This window comes from Hippopotamus amphibius, chromosome 3, assembly GCF_030028045.1.
Source record: "Hippopotamus amphibius kiboko isolate mHipAmp2 chromosome 3, mHipAmp2.hap2, whole genome shotgun sequence".
NCBI lineage: Eukaryota > Metazoa > Chordata > Mammalia > Artiodactyla > Hippopotamidae > Hippopotamus > Hippopotamus amphibius.
This window is the reverse complement of record NC_080188.1, coordinates 151,089,383-151,108,692: the sequence shown is the minus strand read 5'-3', so window position 1 is coordinate 151,108,692 and position 19,310 is coordinate 151,089,383. Positions and strand designations below refer to the sequence as shown.

The 19,310-nt window shown below is 34.6% G+C and overlaps 1 protein-coding gene, 1 long non-coding RNA gene and 1 pseudogene across 3 annotated transcripts in view; 1 reads left to right on the top strand and 2 right to left on the bottom strand.

Moving 5' to 3' along the window:
* WDR64 (WD repeat domain 64) overlaps positions 1–19,310 on the top strand; it is a 153,518-nt gene that overhangs the window by 111,495 nt on the left and 22,713 nt on the right. For both annotated transcript variants that reach the window (XM_057728227.1, XM_057728228.1), the window contains 4 exons: positions 430–569; positions 2,055–2,160; positions 13,049–13,107; positions 16,269–16,378. In XM_057728227.1, coding sequence (XP_057584210.1) covers positions 430–569; positions 2,055–2,160; positions 13,049–13,107; positions 16,269–16,378 — 415 coding nt within the window. The remainder of the gene's footprint in view (positions 1–429; positions 570–2,054; positions 2,161–13,048; positions 13,108–16,268; positions 16,379–19,310) is intronic.
* LOC130849382 (uncharacterized) overlaps positions 174–19,310 on the bottom strand; it is an 81,227-nt gene continuing 62,090 nt past the window's right edge. The window contains exon 4 of the long non-coding RNA XR_009052732.1: positions 174–590. This is a non-coding gene — a long non-coding RNA (uncharacterized LOC130849382). The remainder of the gene's footprint in view (positions 591–19,310) is intronic.
* LOC130849381 (protein-L-isoaspartate(D-aspartate) O-methyltransferase-like) lies at positions 12,155–12,794 on the bottom strand (annotated as a pseudogene).

Below are 19,310 nucleotides of genomic sequence, written 5' to 3'. Positions count from 1 at the left end.
TGTAATGTGTGAGATTTATACTGGATGTATGTCTAGTTTTAGCTGCTATGTACAGTGCAGAGGCTTTTGCAATAGAACCCAAAATGAGCTCCTCTAGTTATTTACAGTGAAATAGGATTCCATTTGTTTCGGTTTTGTTTTTTGTTTTTTTTCAGATCTTTATTGGAGTATAATTGCTTTACAGTGTTGTGTTAGCTTCTCTGTACAGCAAAGTGAATCAGCTATATGTATACATATTTCAGGATTCCATTTATTACTGGCTTTTTGTTCTCTGCCTGATTGAAGTTCTCTGGTATTAAAAAAATTCTAGACCAAAGAATGTGGTTTTTGTTTGTTTGTTTGTTTTGCTACTTTCCTACCTGCGTCTTTTACATTCTATAAAATTTGAAATTATATAACAAACACTGGTAACTCACTAATTTCCCACAGGTGAAAAAACAGATGTCACAGTAGGTGAGCAACAGCCAGTGGACAAAAAGCATCTAGGAGGCACCAATTTAACAGATACTCAACCACCTATCCTTGTCACTGCACACGAGGATGGACATCTTCGCTTGTGGACCTTGGAGGTGATGGGGACTGTTATTTACCTGGAACAGCAAAGAATGGGAAAGATAAAAAGGATTATTGAATAAACCTTAGCCTTTTTTTTTTCAACCTTAGCCTTCTAAGGTTGCATATAGCATCTAATTCTATTACTGTTTCATCTTCCAACCAAATTGCTGGTTCTGTAGCCTGCTCACTGAAAATACTACTCAAAATTTATAATAGGTCAGTTTTGTAACTCAAATGACCAAATTATCAAAACTGCTAAAACAGCAACTGTATTTCAAATCTTTCTTTACATTGAGCTATGAATACATCCCTCTATATATTTTGCTGGATATTTAAATAATAATAGATAAAATTAATGATGAATACATCATTAAAGAACACTGAAATGTTGACCATACATAAACTTTTAGTTATCCAAACTATTGGAAGAAATTATTACATTGTATTGAGTGTCCTTAAACATTTTACAATGAAAAAGTAACTTTCGTTTACTAAAAGACTTTACACGATTTGGGGGTGGAAATCAGGCAGGATTTGAATTGGGAGGACAGAAATGACAGAAGGAAGGATCTGGAGTAGACTGATGATGATGATAACCAAATTCGTAAAGAGGCAAGTGTGGTGGCTCCTTTCTAGAGGAAAATCCAGAAAACAGCAAGTTTTGTATGGCAGATAGTGAGATCCAGCAACACAGAACAGCATAGCTGTCTGCTGGATACCACCTCCAAGCTGATCAGTTGATTCTAATTTATTAGTGAAAATGCTACAAAATATTGTAACAATAATTTTTCCCTGAGATGATCCTGGTATTGGAATAGTGCCTTCCCCCCCCCCCGCCCCCCCGATAGATAAATAATAAAAGTATGAGAGCAATAGGAGGAGATTATATCCAACTAAATCTCAGGAAACAAGTAGCAGATTCAAATTTTTTCTTCCTTAACTTCGATGTTTAATCTCCAAGTAGAGAAATGTATATGAAAATCGTTCCCAGTGATGACTTATACTAAACACTGAAAAACAATCTGCCAATTGTTTTGAATCTCTTATCTTGCACCAAGATTCAAAAATAGATATTTCTGAAAAGGAAAATACAATGTTCTCACTTAAAATAAGTGAGATATACTTAAGTCCGAAAAAAAATGTTTATTTAAAAGGAGAATATGTTACTGGAAGAGGGTTGAGGAACTGCATGAAAAGGGTCATGGGAAGTGACAGAAAACAACCCACAGGTATAGAGGTGATCTGCAATAATCAGAGTCTAGATGCTTATAATTATGATAATGGTTGTCTCCACTTTTATGAATATTCAATTTCAAGGAAATAAGTCCCTATGGATAATTTCAAATTATTTTTATTACAAAGAAGAAAATCATGTTACAACTGGTAGACATAGTTCTTTGGATACATTATTTATAGAGAAACTCAATGCCAATATTGATGTTTTATAGAATTTATTATCATACTTTATATTTATTATCATACTTTATACTTTTATTCAGGGAAGACTACTGAAAGATATTCTACCTTTCACAAAACATGCTGCCATTTCTCTGACATCGCTGTATACTGATTCATGTACCAGGATACTACTGACTGGAAATGTGGGTAAGTCACTACTCGTATGTATTTGGTCACAGGTATCTTAACAACCTACATGATATAAAAATGGATATAAGAAAATATGATATTTATTGAGACAAAAGGAAGGATGCCCAAGCTGCCAGATAAACAGAAAAATAAATGAATGTCAGGGGAACCTGTTTCATTCCTAGTTCTTTATTTAAAGTAAGATATTCTATTTCTTTTGTCTTTAAATTGGATATAGGACTACCCATTCCCTTACTTTACATGTTGGGAAGAATGTAACATTTTTCATTTTTAATCTTAAAAGGGTTATGTTGCATTAATCTTCATTCTAAAGGGAGTAATGGCATGAGTTAGAGAAGAAAGGGATTAGTTGTTCTTAATGGAGGACTTTTTATATTTATTGTTATAACTAATACAGTTGGTCTTAATTCTTTCACGTAACACTCTTTTCTTTTTAATGCTTCCTTTCTATTTCCTTTCCTCTGTCTTTTGAATGAAGCCTAAGTTTTCTTTTCTTCTCTCTAATAGTTTGAAATGTGTGAATGCACATACATATGTAAATATGGTTTTTAATTTTACTAGTGTTTACCTTTAAGTTTAAAAAAAAAGTTTATTAGAAGTTAGACTGAAGCCTCATCTTTCCAGTTAAACAGAAAGCATAGCCTACATTACCTTTCTTTTTTCCCCACAGCCACCCATTCACTTATTTGCTAATGTAATCTTGAGATTTGCATCAAGATACTGCTATTACATTAATATTTAAATTTTACATCTTCTCTTTTAAAAACTTTTCTTCATTTCAAAAGTTATTTTACAAAAGTTGCAACAAATTATTTTTATCAATAATTATTTGAGTCTTCTGGAGATTATAGAAAATAATTGCTTATATTTGCATTCAGTATTATCAGTAGATTTATAACATTTATTTAAAGTTATCTTTATTTAAATGAACTTGTTTACAAAATAGAAACAGACTCACAGACATAGAAAACAAATTTATGGTTACCAAAGGGGAAAGGAGGGGAGGAGGGATAAGTTAGGAGTTTGAGATCAGGAGATACAAAATACTATATATAAAATAGATAAACAACAAGGTCCTACTTATAGCACAAGGAACTATATTCAATATCTTGCAATAAATGATAATGGTAAAGAATCTGAAAAAGAATATATATATAACTGAATCACATTTTTATACACCAGAAGCTATCACAGCAGTGTAAATCAACTATACTTCAATAAAAATAAATGAATAAAGTTATCTTTATTTTACCTGTTTTTTATTATTCATCCCCAGTCCTTTTATACTCTTATTCTTGACTTCTTATTTTTCTTTATCTGTCAATCTCCATAGTTTCTACAAAGATTGGTTTTGTTTATAGCAGAATAGAGAAATTTAAGATCAGGCAAATTGTGTTCCTTTTTAAAAATAGCTTGTATATTTTTGCACTAACTGTACCTTCCATGTGGTAAGCCTTTTCTAACAAAATATATAAAACTAAAATTTGAAATTATCTGCAGAATTACTAGAATGTACCTCTTTTAGGGTTATCCCTCTTTACCTCTGCCTAGAACACTTTTACTATCATATAACCTATCTACTTCTTGAGATCTGTAGATTTTCTGTGGCCTAGAAAAATGAGAAGATGTGGGTTTGGGATCCAATCCAGTTTCATGTATATTATAATTAAAGGAGAACTCCTAGATTCTGACCTTAAGCTTCCTTTATCTGTGCTTCAGCGGATATTAAAAGAACATTCGTGGGGGTTGCCATCCAGTCACTATTTTAATCAGGCATCCTTGGACACCATTAGTTGTTGCTTTTTTGTTGTTACTAAACAGAGTTTATTTTTTAGATCAGTTTTAGGTTCACAGAAAAATTGAGCATAAATTGCAGAGTGCTCATATACACACTACCCCTACTTTCACACACAGCCTCCCCCACTTTCAACATTCTGCACCAGAGTGATACATTTGTTACAAACAATGAACCTACATTGACACATAACAATCACACAAAACCCATAACTTCACAAATGTGTAATGACATGTATCCACCACTACAGTATCATATGGAGTAGTTTCTGTATCATAAAACCCCCGCTCTGCCCAGCCTATTTATCCTTCCCTCCCTTCTCATCCCAGCAATCACTGATCTTTTAATGCCTCTCCATAGTTCTGCCTTTTCCAGAATGTCATGAGATTGAAATCATACACTATGTAGCCTTTTCAGATTGGCTTCTTTTACTTAGCAATGTGCCTTTAAGGTTCCTCCATGTCTTTTCATGGTTTGATAGTTCATTTCTTTTTAGTGTTGAATAATATTCCATTGTCTGAATGCACCACAGTTTATCCATTCATCTACTGAAGGTCATCTTGGTTACTTTCAAATTCTGGCAATTATGAATAAAGCCGCTATAAACATTTCTATGCAGGTTTTTGTATGGACATACACTTTCAACTCATTTGGGTAAACACCAAGGAGCATGAGTTCTGGATCTCCTGTTAAGAGTATGTTTAGTTTTCTAAGAAACTGCCAAACTGTCTTCCAAAGCAGCAGTACCATTTTGCATTCCTACCAACAATGAATGAGAGTTCCTGCTGCTCCACATCCTCACCAGCATTTGATGTTGTCAGTGTTTTGGAAATTGGCCATTCTAAGAGGTGTGTAGTGGTAGTTCATGGTGGCTTTAATTTGCATTTCTCCAGTGACATAAGATGTGGAGCATCTTTTCATATACTTCTTGCCATCTGTATATCTTCTTTGATGATGTGTATGCTCAAATTTTTTGCCTATTTTTTAATAGACTTATTTTCTGATTGTTGAGTTTTAAGAGTTCTTTGTAAATTTTAGATAAAAGTCCTTTATCAGATATATCTTTGCAAATATTTTCTCCTGGCTTGTCTTGTTGTTCTCTTGACAGTATATTTTGCAGAGCAGTAGTTTTAAATTTTAATGAAGTCCAATTTATCTATGATTTCCTTCATGGATCATGCCTTTGGTGTTGTATCTAAAAAGTCATCACCAAACCTAAAGTCATCTAGATTTTCTTCTAGGACTTTTATAGTTTTGCATTTTATATTTAGATCTATGATTCATCATTAGTTTTTCTGTGTGATGTGTACAAAACCTGTGTCTAGATTGAGAGTTTTTTTTTTTTTTAATAATGAGAGGGTATTGGATTTTGTCAAATGTTTTATCTGCATCATATGATTTTTCTTCTTTAGTCTGTTTATATGGTGAATTGCAATCACTGATTTTCAAATGTTGAACCAGCCTTCTATACCTAGGATAAATCCCATTAGGTCATAGTATATAACTTTTTTATACTGCATATTTTGTTGAGGATTTTTGCATCTATGTTTATAAGAGATTTTGGTCTGTAGTTTTCTTTTATTGTAATGTGTTTGTCTAGTTTGGTATTATAGTAATGCTGGCCTCATAAAATGAGTAAAGAACTATTCCTTGTGCATCTGTCTTCTGAAAGAGGCTGTAAAGAATTGATAGTCTTCCTTAAATGTGTGGTGGAATTCACCATTAAACCCAAGTTGACCTGATGTTTTCTGTTTTGGAAGATTATTAATTATTGATTTAATTTCTTCAATAATATATATGGGCTTATGTAATAAAACAACCCTTGGTAAACTTAACAAAATTGGAATCATTTCAAACATGTTTTTCTACCACAACGCTACAAGAGTAGAAATCAACTATAAGGAAAAAAAACCTACAAAAAACACAAACACGTAGAGGTTAAAGAATATGCTACTAAACAATGAATGAATCTGAAGAAATCAAAGAGGAAATCAAAAAATACCTGGAGACAAATGAAAATGAAAACACAACAATCCAAAATCTATGGGTCACAGCAAAAGCAGTTCTAAGAGGGAAGTTTATAGTAATTCAAGCTTATGTCAGGAAATAAGAAAAATCTCAAATAAACAACCTAAACTTATACCTAAAGCAACTAGAGAAAGTAGAATAATCAAAACCAAAAGCTAGTAAAAGGAATGAAATCATAAAGATAAGAGCAGAAATAGATGAAATAGAGACTAAGCAAACAATAGAAAAGATCAATGAAACTAAGAGCTGGTTCTTTGAAAAGATAAACAAAGTTGATAAACCTTTAGCCAGACTCATCAAGAAAAAAGAGAAAGGGAACAAATTAATAAAATCAGAAATGAAAAAGGAGAAGTTACAATGCATACCACAGAAATACAAAGGACCATAAGAGACTACTATGAACAACTATATGCCAATAAAATGGACGACCTAGAAGAAATGGACAAATTCTCAGCAGTGTACAATCTTCTAAGACTGACTGAACCAGGAAGAAATAGAAAATATGAATAGGCAAATTACCAGTACTGAAATTGAATCAGTAACTTTTAAACTCCCACAAAAGTCCAGAACCAGATGGCTTCACAGGTGAATTCTACCAAACATTTAGAGAATAGTTAACACATATCTTTCTCAAACTATTCCAAAAAACTGCAGAGGAAGGAATGCTTCTGAACTATTCTATTGTACAAGGCTAGAGTCATCTTGATATCAAAACCAGACAAAGATATGACCAAAAAAAGAAAGAAAATTACAGGCCAATATCGCTGATGAACACAGATGCAAAACTCCTCAACAAAATACTAGCAAATTGAATCCAACAGTACATTAAAAGGATCATATACCATAATCAACTGGGATTTATCCCAGGGATGCAAGGATTTTTCAGTACCTGTAAATCAATCAATATGATAGACCACATTAACAAACTGAAGAATAAAAATCATATGATCATCTCAATAGATGCAGAAAAAGCTTTTGACAAAATTTAACATCTATTTATGATAAAAACTCTCGAGAAAGTGGGTATATAGGGAAACTACCTCAACATAATAAAGGCCATATGTGACATGTGGAGCTAACATTATATTCAATTGTGAAGAGCTGAAAGCATTTCCTTTAAGATCAGGAACAAGACAAGGATGTCCACTCTTGCCACTTTTATTCGACATACTGTTGGAAGTTCTAACCAGAGCAATCAGACAAGAAAAAAAAAAAAAGGAATCTAAATTGGAAAAGAAGAAATAAAATGGGACTTGATACAATACATAGAAAATCCTAAAGAAGCTACCAGAAAACTACTAGAGCTCATCAATGAATTTGGTAAAGTTGGAGGATACAAAATAAATACACAGAAATCTGTTGCATTTCTATACATTAACAACGAACTATCAGAAAAAGAAATTTAAAAAAAACTAACTTACCATCACATCAAAAAGAATAAAATACCTAGGAATAAATCTATGTAAGGAGGTAAAAGATCTCTACTTAAAAAACTACAAGACATGATGAAAGAAACTGAAGATGACACAAGCAGATAGAAAGATATATGGTGTTCATGAATTGCAAGAATTAATATTGTTAAAATGACCATACTACCCAAGGTAATCTACAGATTCAATGAAATTCCTATCAAAATGCCAATGATATTTTTCACAAAATGATTAAGAATCCACTTGCCAATGCAGGGGACACGGGTTCAATCCCTGCTCCAGGAAGATCCCACATGCCGCAGAGCAAATAAGCTCATGGGCCACAACAATTGAGCCTGTGCTCTAGAGCCCATGAGCCACAACTATTGAGCCCATGTGCTGCAACTACTGAAGCCCATGCACCTAGAGCCTGTGCTCCACAACAAGAGAGGCCACGGAAATGAGGAGGAGCCTGCGCACCACAACGAAGAGTAGCCCCCATTCACTGCAACTAAAGAAAGCCTGTGCACAGCAAAAAAAGACCCAACACAGCCAATAAAATAAATAAATAAATAAATTTATATAAAAAAAGAATCCACTGCCAATGCAGGGGATACAGTTTCGATCCGTGGGCTGGGAAGATCCCACATGCTGCAGAGCAACTAAGCCTATGAGCCACAACTATTGAGCCACCTCAATAAGAAGCCCTTGCACAGCAACAAAGAGTAGTCCCCACTTGCCACAACTAGTGAAAGCCCACATGCAGCAACAAAGACCCAATGCAGCCAATAAATAAAGAAAGAAATTAATTAAAAAATTATGGAAGCAAACTAAGTGCCCATTAACAGATGGATGGACAGAGAAGATGTGGCATATATATATATAGAATACTACTCAGCCATAAAACAGAAGGAATTTTTGCCATTTTCAAAAACGTTGATGAACTTGGAGGGTATTATGCTAGATGAAATAAGTCAGACAGAAAGACAAATACTGTATGATATCACTTATATGTGGAATCTTAAAAAAAAAACTAATGAATATAATAAAAGAAAATAGACTCACAGATATGGAGAACAAGCTAGTGGTTACCAGTGGGAAGAAGGAAGGGGGGAGAGGTAAGGTAGGAATAGGGGATTAAGAGATACAAACCATTATGTGTAAAATAAATAAGCTACAAGAATACATTTTACAATACAGGGAATATAGCCAATATTTTATAACTTTAAATGGAGTATAACCTTTAAAAACTTTGGATCACTATGTTGTACACCTGTGACAAATAACATTGTACATCAACTATATCTCACTTTTAAAAAGTTTTAAAAAATAGGCCTGTACAAATTGTCTATCTTCTTGTGTGAGTTTTGGCAGATCATGCTTTCATGGAATTGGTCCATTTCATCTAGGTTTATTAAATTTGTGGCCATAGAGTTCATAGTATTCCTTTATCATCCTTTTAGTGCCCATGAGACCTATAGTGATGTCCCCTCTTAATTAATGATGTTAGTAATTTGTGTTCTCTCTCTTTTTTCTCAGTTAGCCTGGCTAGTGCTTCACCATTTTATTGATCTTTTCAAATAAGCAACTTTTGGTTTTATTAATTTTCTCTGTTGATTTTCTACTATTATTTAATTGATATCTGTCCTAATTTTTATTATTTCTCTTCCTCTGCTTACTTTGGATTTAATTTACTCTTCTTTTTATAGCTTCCTAAAGTGGAAGCTTAAATTATTGATTTTAGACTTTTTGTGTTTTCTAATATATACATCTAATGCTATAAATTTCCCTTATAAGCACTGTTTTCACTGCTTCTCACAAATTTTGATAAGTTGTATTTTCATTTTCATTTAGTTAAAATATTCTAAAATTTCTATAGAGATTTTTTCTTTGACCTATTATTTAGAATTGTGTTGTTTAATCTCCAAGTATTTTGAGATTTTTCAGCTAAATTTTTGTTGATTTCTAATTTAATTCCAATGTGCCATTTCTTACATTGAGAGCATACATTTTATGATTTCTATTCTCTTAAATTTGTTAGAGTGTGATTTATGGCTCAGAAAGTGGTCTATCTCACTAAATGTTTCACGAGAGCTTGAGAATATGTGTATTCTGCTGTTGTTTGACGAAGTACTCTATGGATGTCAATTATATCCAGCTGATTGACAGTGCTGTTGAGTTAAACTCATGTCCTTACCAATTTTCTGTCCATTTCTTATAGTTGGGTGTTTAAGTCTTCAACTATAAACAAGGATTCAACTATTCCTCCTTTGATGCTTTATTAGGCACATACATGTAAAGGATTGTTATGTCTTTTTTTTTAAGCTCTTTATTGGAGTATAATTGCTTTACACTGTTGTGCCAGTTTCTGCTGTACAACAAAGTGAATCAGCTGTATTTATACACGTGTCCACATTTGTTATGTCTTCTTGAGTATCAACCCCTTTATATTACGTAATGCCCCCTTTGTCCCTGATAATTTTCCTTGCTCTGAAGTCTTCTCTTTTTGAAATTAATAATAGCTACTCCTACTTTCTTTTGATTAGTGTTAACATGGTAAATTTTTCTCTGTCCCTTTACTTTTCATCTATATGTGTCAAAGTGGATTTCTTGTGGATAGCATGTACTTGGGTGTTGCCTTTTATTCCATTCTGATAATCACTCTCTTTTAATTGGTTTATTCAGTTGTTGACCTCTAAAGTGATCATTGATAAATTGAATTAATATCTATCATATTTCTTACTGCTTTCTATTTGTTTCCCTTGTTTTCGTTTCTTCTTTTGTCTACCACTCTTTTTCTGCCCTTTGTGGTTTGAAGTGAGCATTTTATATGATTGCATTTTCTCTCCATTCTTAGCATATCAATTATACTCCATTTAAAATATTTATTTGTTTGCTTATTTATTTATTTGTTTGTTTATTTTTGAGCACAGGGTATGGGTCTGTTGCTGGTACTGGCACTGTATGGGCAGAGCCTTAGCCTGGCCTGCCACCCTGGGCATCACTTTCCTGACAAGAATCCTGCCCTTGCAACCAAGTAGCAATTGTGGAATATTTCTCAACTTTTTAAAAGTGGTTTCCCCAGAATTTGCAATATATATTTACATCAAATCCATGTCCACTTTCAAATAATAGCACTATACCACTTCACAGGTAGTGCAAGTACCTTATAAGAAAAAAGTATTCCTAATTCTTCTCACCTATCACTTAACATCCTTGTTGTCATTCATTTCAAGTATTCATAAGCTATAATCATCAGAGTTGCTGTTATTAAACTGTTGTCTATTAGTTTTTAATCTTCATTCATTTCTTTCTCTTATGCATGTGTTTCTTTATGTAAATCTGAGTTTTTGACCTGTATCTTTTTCCTTCTCTCTTAAGAACTTAAAAACATTTCTTGCAAGGCAGATTCACTGGTAATAAAATCTCTGTTTTTGTTTGACAATCTTTATTTCTCCTTCACTTTTGAAGAATAATTTCTCAGGATACAGAATTCTAGATTGGTGGTGGTGTCTCTCAACACTTTAAGTATTTCACTCTATTCTCTTCTTGCTTGTGTAGAGTTTCTGAAAAGTCATATGTAATTCTTATCTTTGCTCCTCTAAATAAGGTGGTTCCCCCCCTCACTGTTTTGAAGATTATTTCTTTATCTTTGATTTTCTGCAGTTTGAATATCATACTCCTAAGTGTTGTCATTGTTTCTTTTTTAAATCTAGTTTTTGTAGCTATCATTTGGTTTGTAGGATTTGTGTGTCCATAACAGCTTGAACTCCATTTGGTATTGGTGTATTCATTTCTATTTCATCTATCCTGATGTTTGGAAGAGCTTTGAGTGTACGAGGCAACTGCATTATGACTTATTAAGCTAGAAATGAGAAAGAATTGCTACATGTAAAAACTGATATGAAATTTCTTTTTCATTTCTGGTTTTTCAGATTCAATTTTTTCTTTTTTTGCCTATTTCATTTTTAATTTTACTTGGCAAAGCAGCACTGCATAAATTGTTCAATAACTAGGACACAACTTACACAACATGTTAAATTCATATACATCAGCAGCAGCAAATTAGAAACAGAAGAAACAATACTGAGCTGCAAATCTCCTATAACTTTTAAGGAAAGGAAGAACTATGTTAATTATGTCCAATCTGAACAGCTGAGTGTTTTAAGGGAAATGACCTGCTACCTTCTTAAGTTTTAATATTTATAAATGTTTAGTTTTAAGGTAACAAAGCAGCTGATTTTATCTACAACATGCCATTCTATGACACCACATCAAAAGCTCTAAAAAGGAAGCTCATCTCTATTTTCTTAGTAGCATCAAACAGACATCCAAAATCCAAGAATCTTAACTTGTGAATTTTGGTGTTATCTGATGCACGAAAGCAATCTGATAAATTAACATCAGAACTAAGTGTCTAGGAAAAGAAAAGCCACTCCTCAAAATCAATTCACAAGCTAAGTTTTCCATTTTGCAGAACCCCTCCTTTAAATATGCAAAGTAAAATGTGGACATGTTAAAGTAATAATACACAAATTTATGCTTTGCATCCTTCCTCTACCAGTTTGCCTTTTGGCTTTTTTCACATTTTCACTCTGAAAATAGTGTAAGAAAGTCCAAAACAAGCTGTGATGATGCTGATTTTCAAAATGTGTTGAGGACTGTGATGAGCAATCCACTGCAATGTTATATACTGGTCAAGCTGATGTTGCTTAAAAGCAACAGTTCATCCCTGCACCACTGTTCTTTGTTTGTTTTTTTAATCTGTTAAAGGCATGTATATCACTCCCATCAGAGATTTCATTTTGACTATCATTTTGTAGCTTGTCATACTACTCCAACATCTGGTTTCCACCTGCAGGACCAACTGGTAATATCAATCTTCCACCAGGCTTTAACTGGTCTATTAGTGCCTAGGGCACAACTGAGGCTGCAGCTCCTACATGAGTAGCATTATAAGGGGCTTCCTCAGCTTATTCCATTCTTCCATCCCCCACAACCAGTTTCACTCTCCCTGAAAATGAAAGCATTGGATTGTCTACTAGCTCTTTAATGTGATCAATTCCTATGGCTTTTCCACTAGATCCAACCACACATGCAAAAATATGCAGTAAGGATTCCACTTCCAGATCCTACATCAGGAGCTTTAGCTCCTTCATGCAGTAAATCAAATAGAAGTACTAGTACATATACATGCATGTGTGGAGCACTGATTGTTGCTTGGAACCCTAGTGATTGTGGAGAATCCATGTAAGGGTTTCCTTTTTCATAGCCAGAGTGGTCTGGGGACAGCATTACTTCAAATACTTTGTCTTGATGATTCTGTTTTTGCGGAAGTTGTGGATTAGCTCCGAGTGGCTGGTGAGACCAGATTTCCAGGCCATGGCTAAGAACACCCAGAGCAGGTAGAGGACCACCTCCAGTGCTGCGACAGCACCCAGCAGCTTCCCCAAGAGTGAGACCACGTCCTACACAAGGTCACTGCCTTGCTGGTGTCACTGCTGCAGCTGCTGCCACTGCATCTCTCAGATACTATTTTGTTTACCATTTTAAATGCATGAATCAAAACAATTTGATCAAAACAAGTCTGTGTAGTATTTACTTAGACAACAGAATATCTAATTAAAAATTCCAATGTTTAAATTTCATACAGAAGGACACGTTATCCTTTGCAATATTAGTTCCTTCTTGGATCCACCTCATGATGAAAAGGTAAGAACTCATTTTTAGTTAATTAATGAATCAACCCATTTATTGAGCATTTCTCTGTGCTAGACACCACAAAAGATAGAAATATAAGACAAGACTGCTTACTCTCAAGTCATATATATTACTATTGAAACTTAAGCTATATGACAAATAACAATGGTCTACTGGAGAAAATAGGGGATGAATGAGTGAGTGAGCAAACCAGCCACTGGTCACTCTGCATCCACTTCATGTATTGACTTATTTGTTAGAGTCTATGTGGAAACCCAGAGCTTAAAAGAATTCATACGTCATCTAGTCCTCCACAGTCATTGTCTATATCTTATACAACTTCATAGAAGAAAGTGCCATAACCTTTCCTTGCAAGCCCAGCCTAGTGCCCAGATATTATTTTCAAGAAACTCTTCCTCCCCTCTAGTCTAAATCATCCTTATAATTATATACATGTTATTCTATTTTTAGCATTAATGCAATGTAAATGTCACCATCCTTATTTGGTAACCATTTAAATATGCACTTCTTGTGTGTATGTGGGTATGCAAATATATCTACATATATTATAAAAGCTCAACACTAATTAAAGAGTACAGCAAGGAAGCACTATTTTATCATAGGCTTATTTCCCTTTGTTAATACTTCAAATCCAAAAGCTAAATATTAGTTTAAATAGTAATGTTTTGTTTTTGGATTATAGGTATTAATACTAACATATGGATACATAGATTAGGACGGGATTCCTTGCAGAGTGTTTTAGAGTGGTTATTGTTTCAAACATTACTTCATTTGACCTATGGAGTTTTATTTTTGTTTCCAATAACACATTATAGTTTTTACAAAGTTCAGATATTTAGCTTTAGTATAGTTATCTTCAATTTGCAGAGGCGAAATCAGAGACTGGCCTGCTTGGGATCACATCACAGTTAATGATGAAGTCAGGGCCAGAACCAGAGTTCTTGTCCTCTAATCCTGTTCTCTTTCCATATATAACATATACTGCTTGTAAATGGAAAACAATGTTTCAACTTACTGTTTCAACTATAAGGCATGCTGTGAGTGGAAGGGAAACAATCATAGCTTGAACCATGTATGAGTAGAAGGTTTTCTAATTGTTTTTTTATTATTCTTGATGATTACCAAAACTCTCCTTAATTTTAACAGATAAAAAATACAATTCAAAACCTACATTTGCGCAAATGGACTTCCTACAAACCGGAAATCAAGACATTTGAAAATTCAGAGAAAATCTTTAAAACAAAATTATGTATTAATATTGAATTATAATAATAGTGGAATTGATTTTAAAGCATTTTCACTGATTTAAAAGAAGAGAATCTATTTTAATAACATATTTAAATTCTTCCCTATTCAACTTCATTTCAAACTTTTCTTTATTTGGACAATGTGTTTTTCCAATTTGTATCTGGCTGCCTATTTATAAACATACAACAGAATCTGGTCATGAGATGCCTCATTATTACATACACTAAAATGTACCATGCATTAAACCAGACTCAGTTATAGATCACAACTACAGTGAAAACTTAATATGTCAGTCTGTAAATCAGAGGTTAGTCAGGTTCTCTGGCAACAGTACTATCTAAAAGATGCTCCATGGAATACTGATAGTCTAAGAGATAGGGTCGTCTAAACCTATCCACAGAAAGAGAAATAACACATGATTATATTCACATGCCTACAGAAAATAAAAAATCTTAGATCAGTGTTTTTCTAATTACGGGTTGTAATCCGCTAGGGGGAGTCATCAAATCAGTTTAATAAGTGGCAAGCAGTATTTTTATGAAAATAGAAGATTAGGTAGTGGAATGAAATACAAGAGAATAGAACAGACAATATCAGTGTGCATTATACATAATAAGGTTAAGTACCCTTTGTGAAGGACACTGAAACTTGTTTTAGATACATGTGTGAGTATTGCATGTGTTTACTGTGTCATGAAGTAAAATGTATTTCTTACTATAGATGTGGTCCAATATTATTGAAATACTTGCCTTAGAGAATCCTATCCCAAGGCAGAGAAAGAACCTTTGGATGAGCAAATGTTCTTGAAAAGCTTTAAGAAAATAAGTAGAAGAATACAGATTTTACCCTGGCTCTCTAAGAACAGGGACTTGAATCAGAAGGCCAAGAAATTTAGCAGGAATTGTGCCTAACTTATGTTAAAGTCTAAATGAATTCAGGCCTTATGGAACTCTCAGCTGCCAGAATTCTAACTCCCACATAGATAACCAGGAAGAAGTAAGGTCTTTGTGTTCATCAGTGATAGAGAGGGAACACATTTACAGGGATATTACTACAGAGCAAGCTCCCCAGTTGATAACTCTAGTTCACACAGTTTAAAAATTTCCTCTGATGCCAATTTAGAGGCTCTAAACTTGAGGATAAGTCACATCCTGAAGGAACATACCAACCAAGCCTCAAGATGTCTTTGAGAGAGAATGAGCTGGGCCCATTCCTTTTGGTAATACCTTGTGGTATATAATTATCATATATACTGAACCATCACCACCAAAACAAACAAACAAACAAACAACCCCCCCCAAACCAGAACAAAACAAAAAAACAAAAATAACAAAAAACAAAACCAAAATAAAACAAATAACCAAAACAACAATTAGCCAGGGATCTTTGCATAAAATTTGGAAATAGGAAAAGCGTTTTGGACAATCTCCCCTTTAGTTTTCCTCTTTTAACTCTGCTTTCTCCTGCTCCTGAATATACCTTTTAACTCTGCTTTCTCCTGCTCCTGAATATACCTTTTAACTCTGCTTTCTCCTGCTCCTGATTATATTATTGTGAAGGGTCCCTGCACAACCCTTCTCCTAAGGCTTTTCTTTCATCTAGTCATCTACTAATCCTCAACTAAATGAATTGCTAATCCCCCATTTAATGATAAGTTGTTAAAGATGTAAGATACTTCCTGTCCCAGGGATAGGTATAGATTAACAAATATCTATAAATGGAATTTTTGGTACCTCAACAAGCAAGAGAAGAGATAATTGCAGTGGGGATTTCATTGTTTGGTGCAGATGTCCATACCATTCATTCATTAGTTTAGCTCTTTAATGATTAATAGTTTTGATAAAGATTGAATTTGGATCAGTACATACTTATTACAAGAGATATGCTTTATTGTTGCTGTCTAGAAATTCAAGCAGCTGCTTGCCTGGCGTGCTCATTCTTTAGAAATTATTCAAATAATCTATGTAGAAGACAAACAAGTGGTGCTCACTGCCTCCATCGATGGCTCAGTAAGGTACAGTATGGACCTTCATATTGTAAATTCAGGGCATGAGAGGTAAAGGATTTTAAGCTAAAGTTTGAGTATATATCATAAATGAAATCTTGATTAGCTGATTAAAATAAGTAAACAAACAAAAGTTGACACAAAAGGGCTTTGAGAAGGAGGCCACTGATTTGTAATTCTTTCCCACACCCAAGGAAATGAGATGCCATGATCATCAACAGTAAAAGGTATAATAAATACTTTCAATACAAGTATTCTTACAGAATTATTTCAAATCGTTAAGCAATATTGGTAGCTCAGAAATAGACTCAAGCCCAGGGAAGGCCACAGGATTCAGAGGATCAGAAGTCACTAAAAAAAATCATAGAAAATAACAACTAATAGTGAGAAAAGTGAAAGTCAACTAATTGTTTCAATGAAAATGTGATTGATATTACAAAGCCTACTTGTTTTTGTGGTTCTTTTCTTGCTTGGTTGCTTCACCTGCTTCGAGGGGTGAGCACAGTACTGCAACTGGAGCAAAACAGAGATGATTTACTAGGACTGTAATCAATTATATTCTGTAGAGAGTCTCCCTTCAGGATCAGCTTTCTTTTTTAAAGTTGAGGTATCCTACTTTAAAAAAAAGTGAGGTATAATTTATATGTGTATATTATAACATTATATTATTTTTAGGTGTACAACATAATGATTCGATATATGTATATATTGTGAAATAATCACCACAATAAGTCTAGTTAATGTTTTTCACCATACATAGTGACAATTTTTTTTTTCTTCTAATAGGGACTTTTAAGATCTACTACCTCAGTATTAATAACTATAATGGCCATGCTCTACAAAGGCTACTTGTTTTTTGTTTTTTTTAATTAAATTTTATTTATTTATTTATTTGCTGCATTGGGTCTTCTTTGCTACACAGGCTTTCTCTAGTTGTGGTGAGTGGGGGCTACTCTTCCTTGCGATGCATAGGCTTCTCATTGTGGTGGCTTGTTGTCAAGCACAGGCTCTAGGCATGCAAGCTTCAGTAGTTTTGGCATATGGGATCAATAGTTGTGGCTTGCAGGCTCTAGAGCACAGGCTCAGTAGTTGTGGCGCATGGGCTTAGTTTTCTACACAGCATGTGGGACCTTCCTGGCCCAGGGCTCAAACCCATGTCCCCTGCATTGGAAGGCAAATTCTTAACCACTGCACCACCTGGGGAACCCAAAAGCCTACTTGTTTTTAATTACCTAGTAATGCTAAGTAAACATGCACAAAATGCTAAATATATATACACAAAGAAAAAGAAAATGTCATAACCACTCTTGAGACAAATTGTTACATATTAAAATTTCTTAATATCCTCATAATGAGGAAGAGGAGACAAGATCACAGAGTATAAGGATGTGAGCAGACCCCTTCTTACAGAAACACCAAAATCAAAAAGAACTGCTGAACAACCACCACCAACAAAAAAAAGCTGAAACCTACCAAAAAAATACCTTACATCCAAAAACAAAGAAGAAGCCACAATGAGATGGTAGGAGGGGTGTAATCATGATAAAATCAAATCCCATACACTTCGAGTAGGCAAGCCACAAACTTCAAAACAATATACCACAGAACTTCTCCCACAGAAGTGAAAGTTCTGAGCCCCATGTCAAGCTCCCCAGCTGGGGGTCTGCCAACAGGAGAAGGAGCTCCCAGAGAATCTGACTTTGAAGGCTAGTGGAGTTTGATCACAGGAATTCCACCGGACCAGGGGAAACAGAAAGTCCACTCTTGGAGGGCACACACAGAGTCTCTTGTGAACCAATACCCAGGAGAAAAGCAGTGACATCAGAAGAGACTGGGCCAGACTTATGTGCTAGTATTGGAGGGCCTCCTGTGGAGGTGGAGGGTAGCTGTGGCTCCACTGCTGAGATGCCTCAGGCCAAACAACTAACAGGATGGGAACAGAGCCAGAGCTATCAGCCGACAGGCTGCTTAAAGTCTTCCTGAATAAACTGAGGCCTGATAAACACACTCCTTGACATGGCCCTGCCCACCAGAGGGACAAGACCCATTTCCACCCATAAGTGGGCATCCCAGTCCCTCTCACCAGGAAGCCGGCACATACCTCTTAGAAAGCCTCATCCACAAGAAGGCAGAGAGCAGGAGCAAGAAGAAAGACAACCCTGCAGCCTGCAGAACAGAAACCTCAATCACAGAAACTTAGACAAAATGAGATGACAGAGGAATGTGTCCCAGAAGAAGGAATAAGTTACAACCACAAAAGAACAACTAACTGAAGTAGAGACAGGCAATCTACTGGAAAAAGAATTCAGAGTAATGATAGTAAAGATGATTCATGATCTCAGAAAAAGAATGGAGCCATAGAACTAGAAGAAGGTGAAATACTTAACAAAGACCTAGAAGAACTAAACAATAAACAGAGAGGAACAATGCAATAACTGAAATGGAAAATACACTAGAAGGAATTGATAGTGTAATATTTAAGGCACAAGAATGAATAAGTGACCTGGAAGACAGAAAGGTGGAAATCACTGCCACAGAACAGAAAAAAGAAAAAAGAATGAAAAGAAATTAGGACAGTTTAAGAGACCTCTGGTAAAACACTAAATGCACCAACATTTGCATTAGAGGAGTCCAAGAAGGAGAAGAGAGAGATAGAAAGGGTCCGAGAAACCATTTGAAGAGAAAATAGGTGAAAACTTCCCTAACATGGGAAAGAAAAGAGTCACCCAACTCTAGGAAGTGCAGAGTCCCAGGTAGGCTAAACCGAGGGAGGGAAATTCCAAGACATATATTAATCAAATTGACAAAAATTAAAGGTAAATAGAAAATATTAAAAGCAATGAGGGGGAAAAAAAACAAATAATGTACAAGGGAACTACCATAAGGTTATCAGATATTTCTCAGCAGAAACTCTACATAACAGAAGGGAGTAGAATGATAT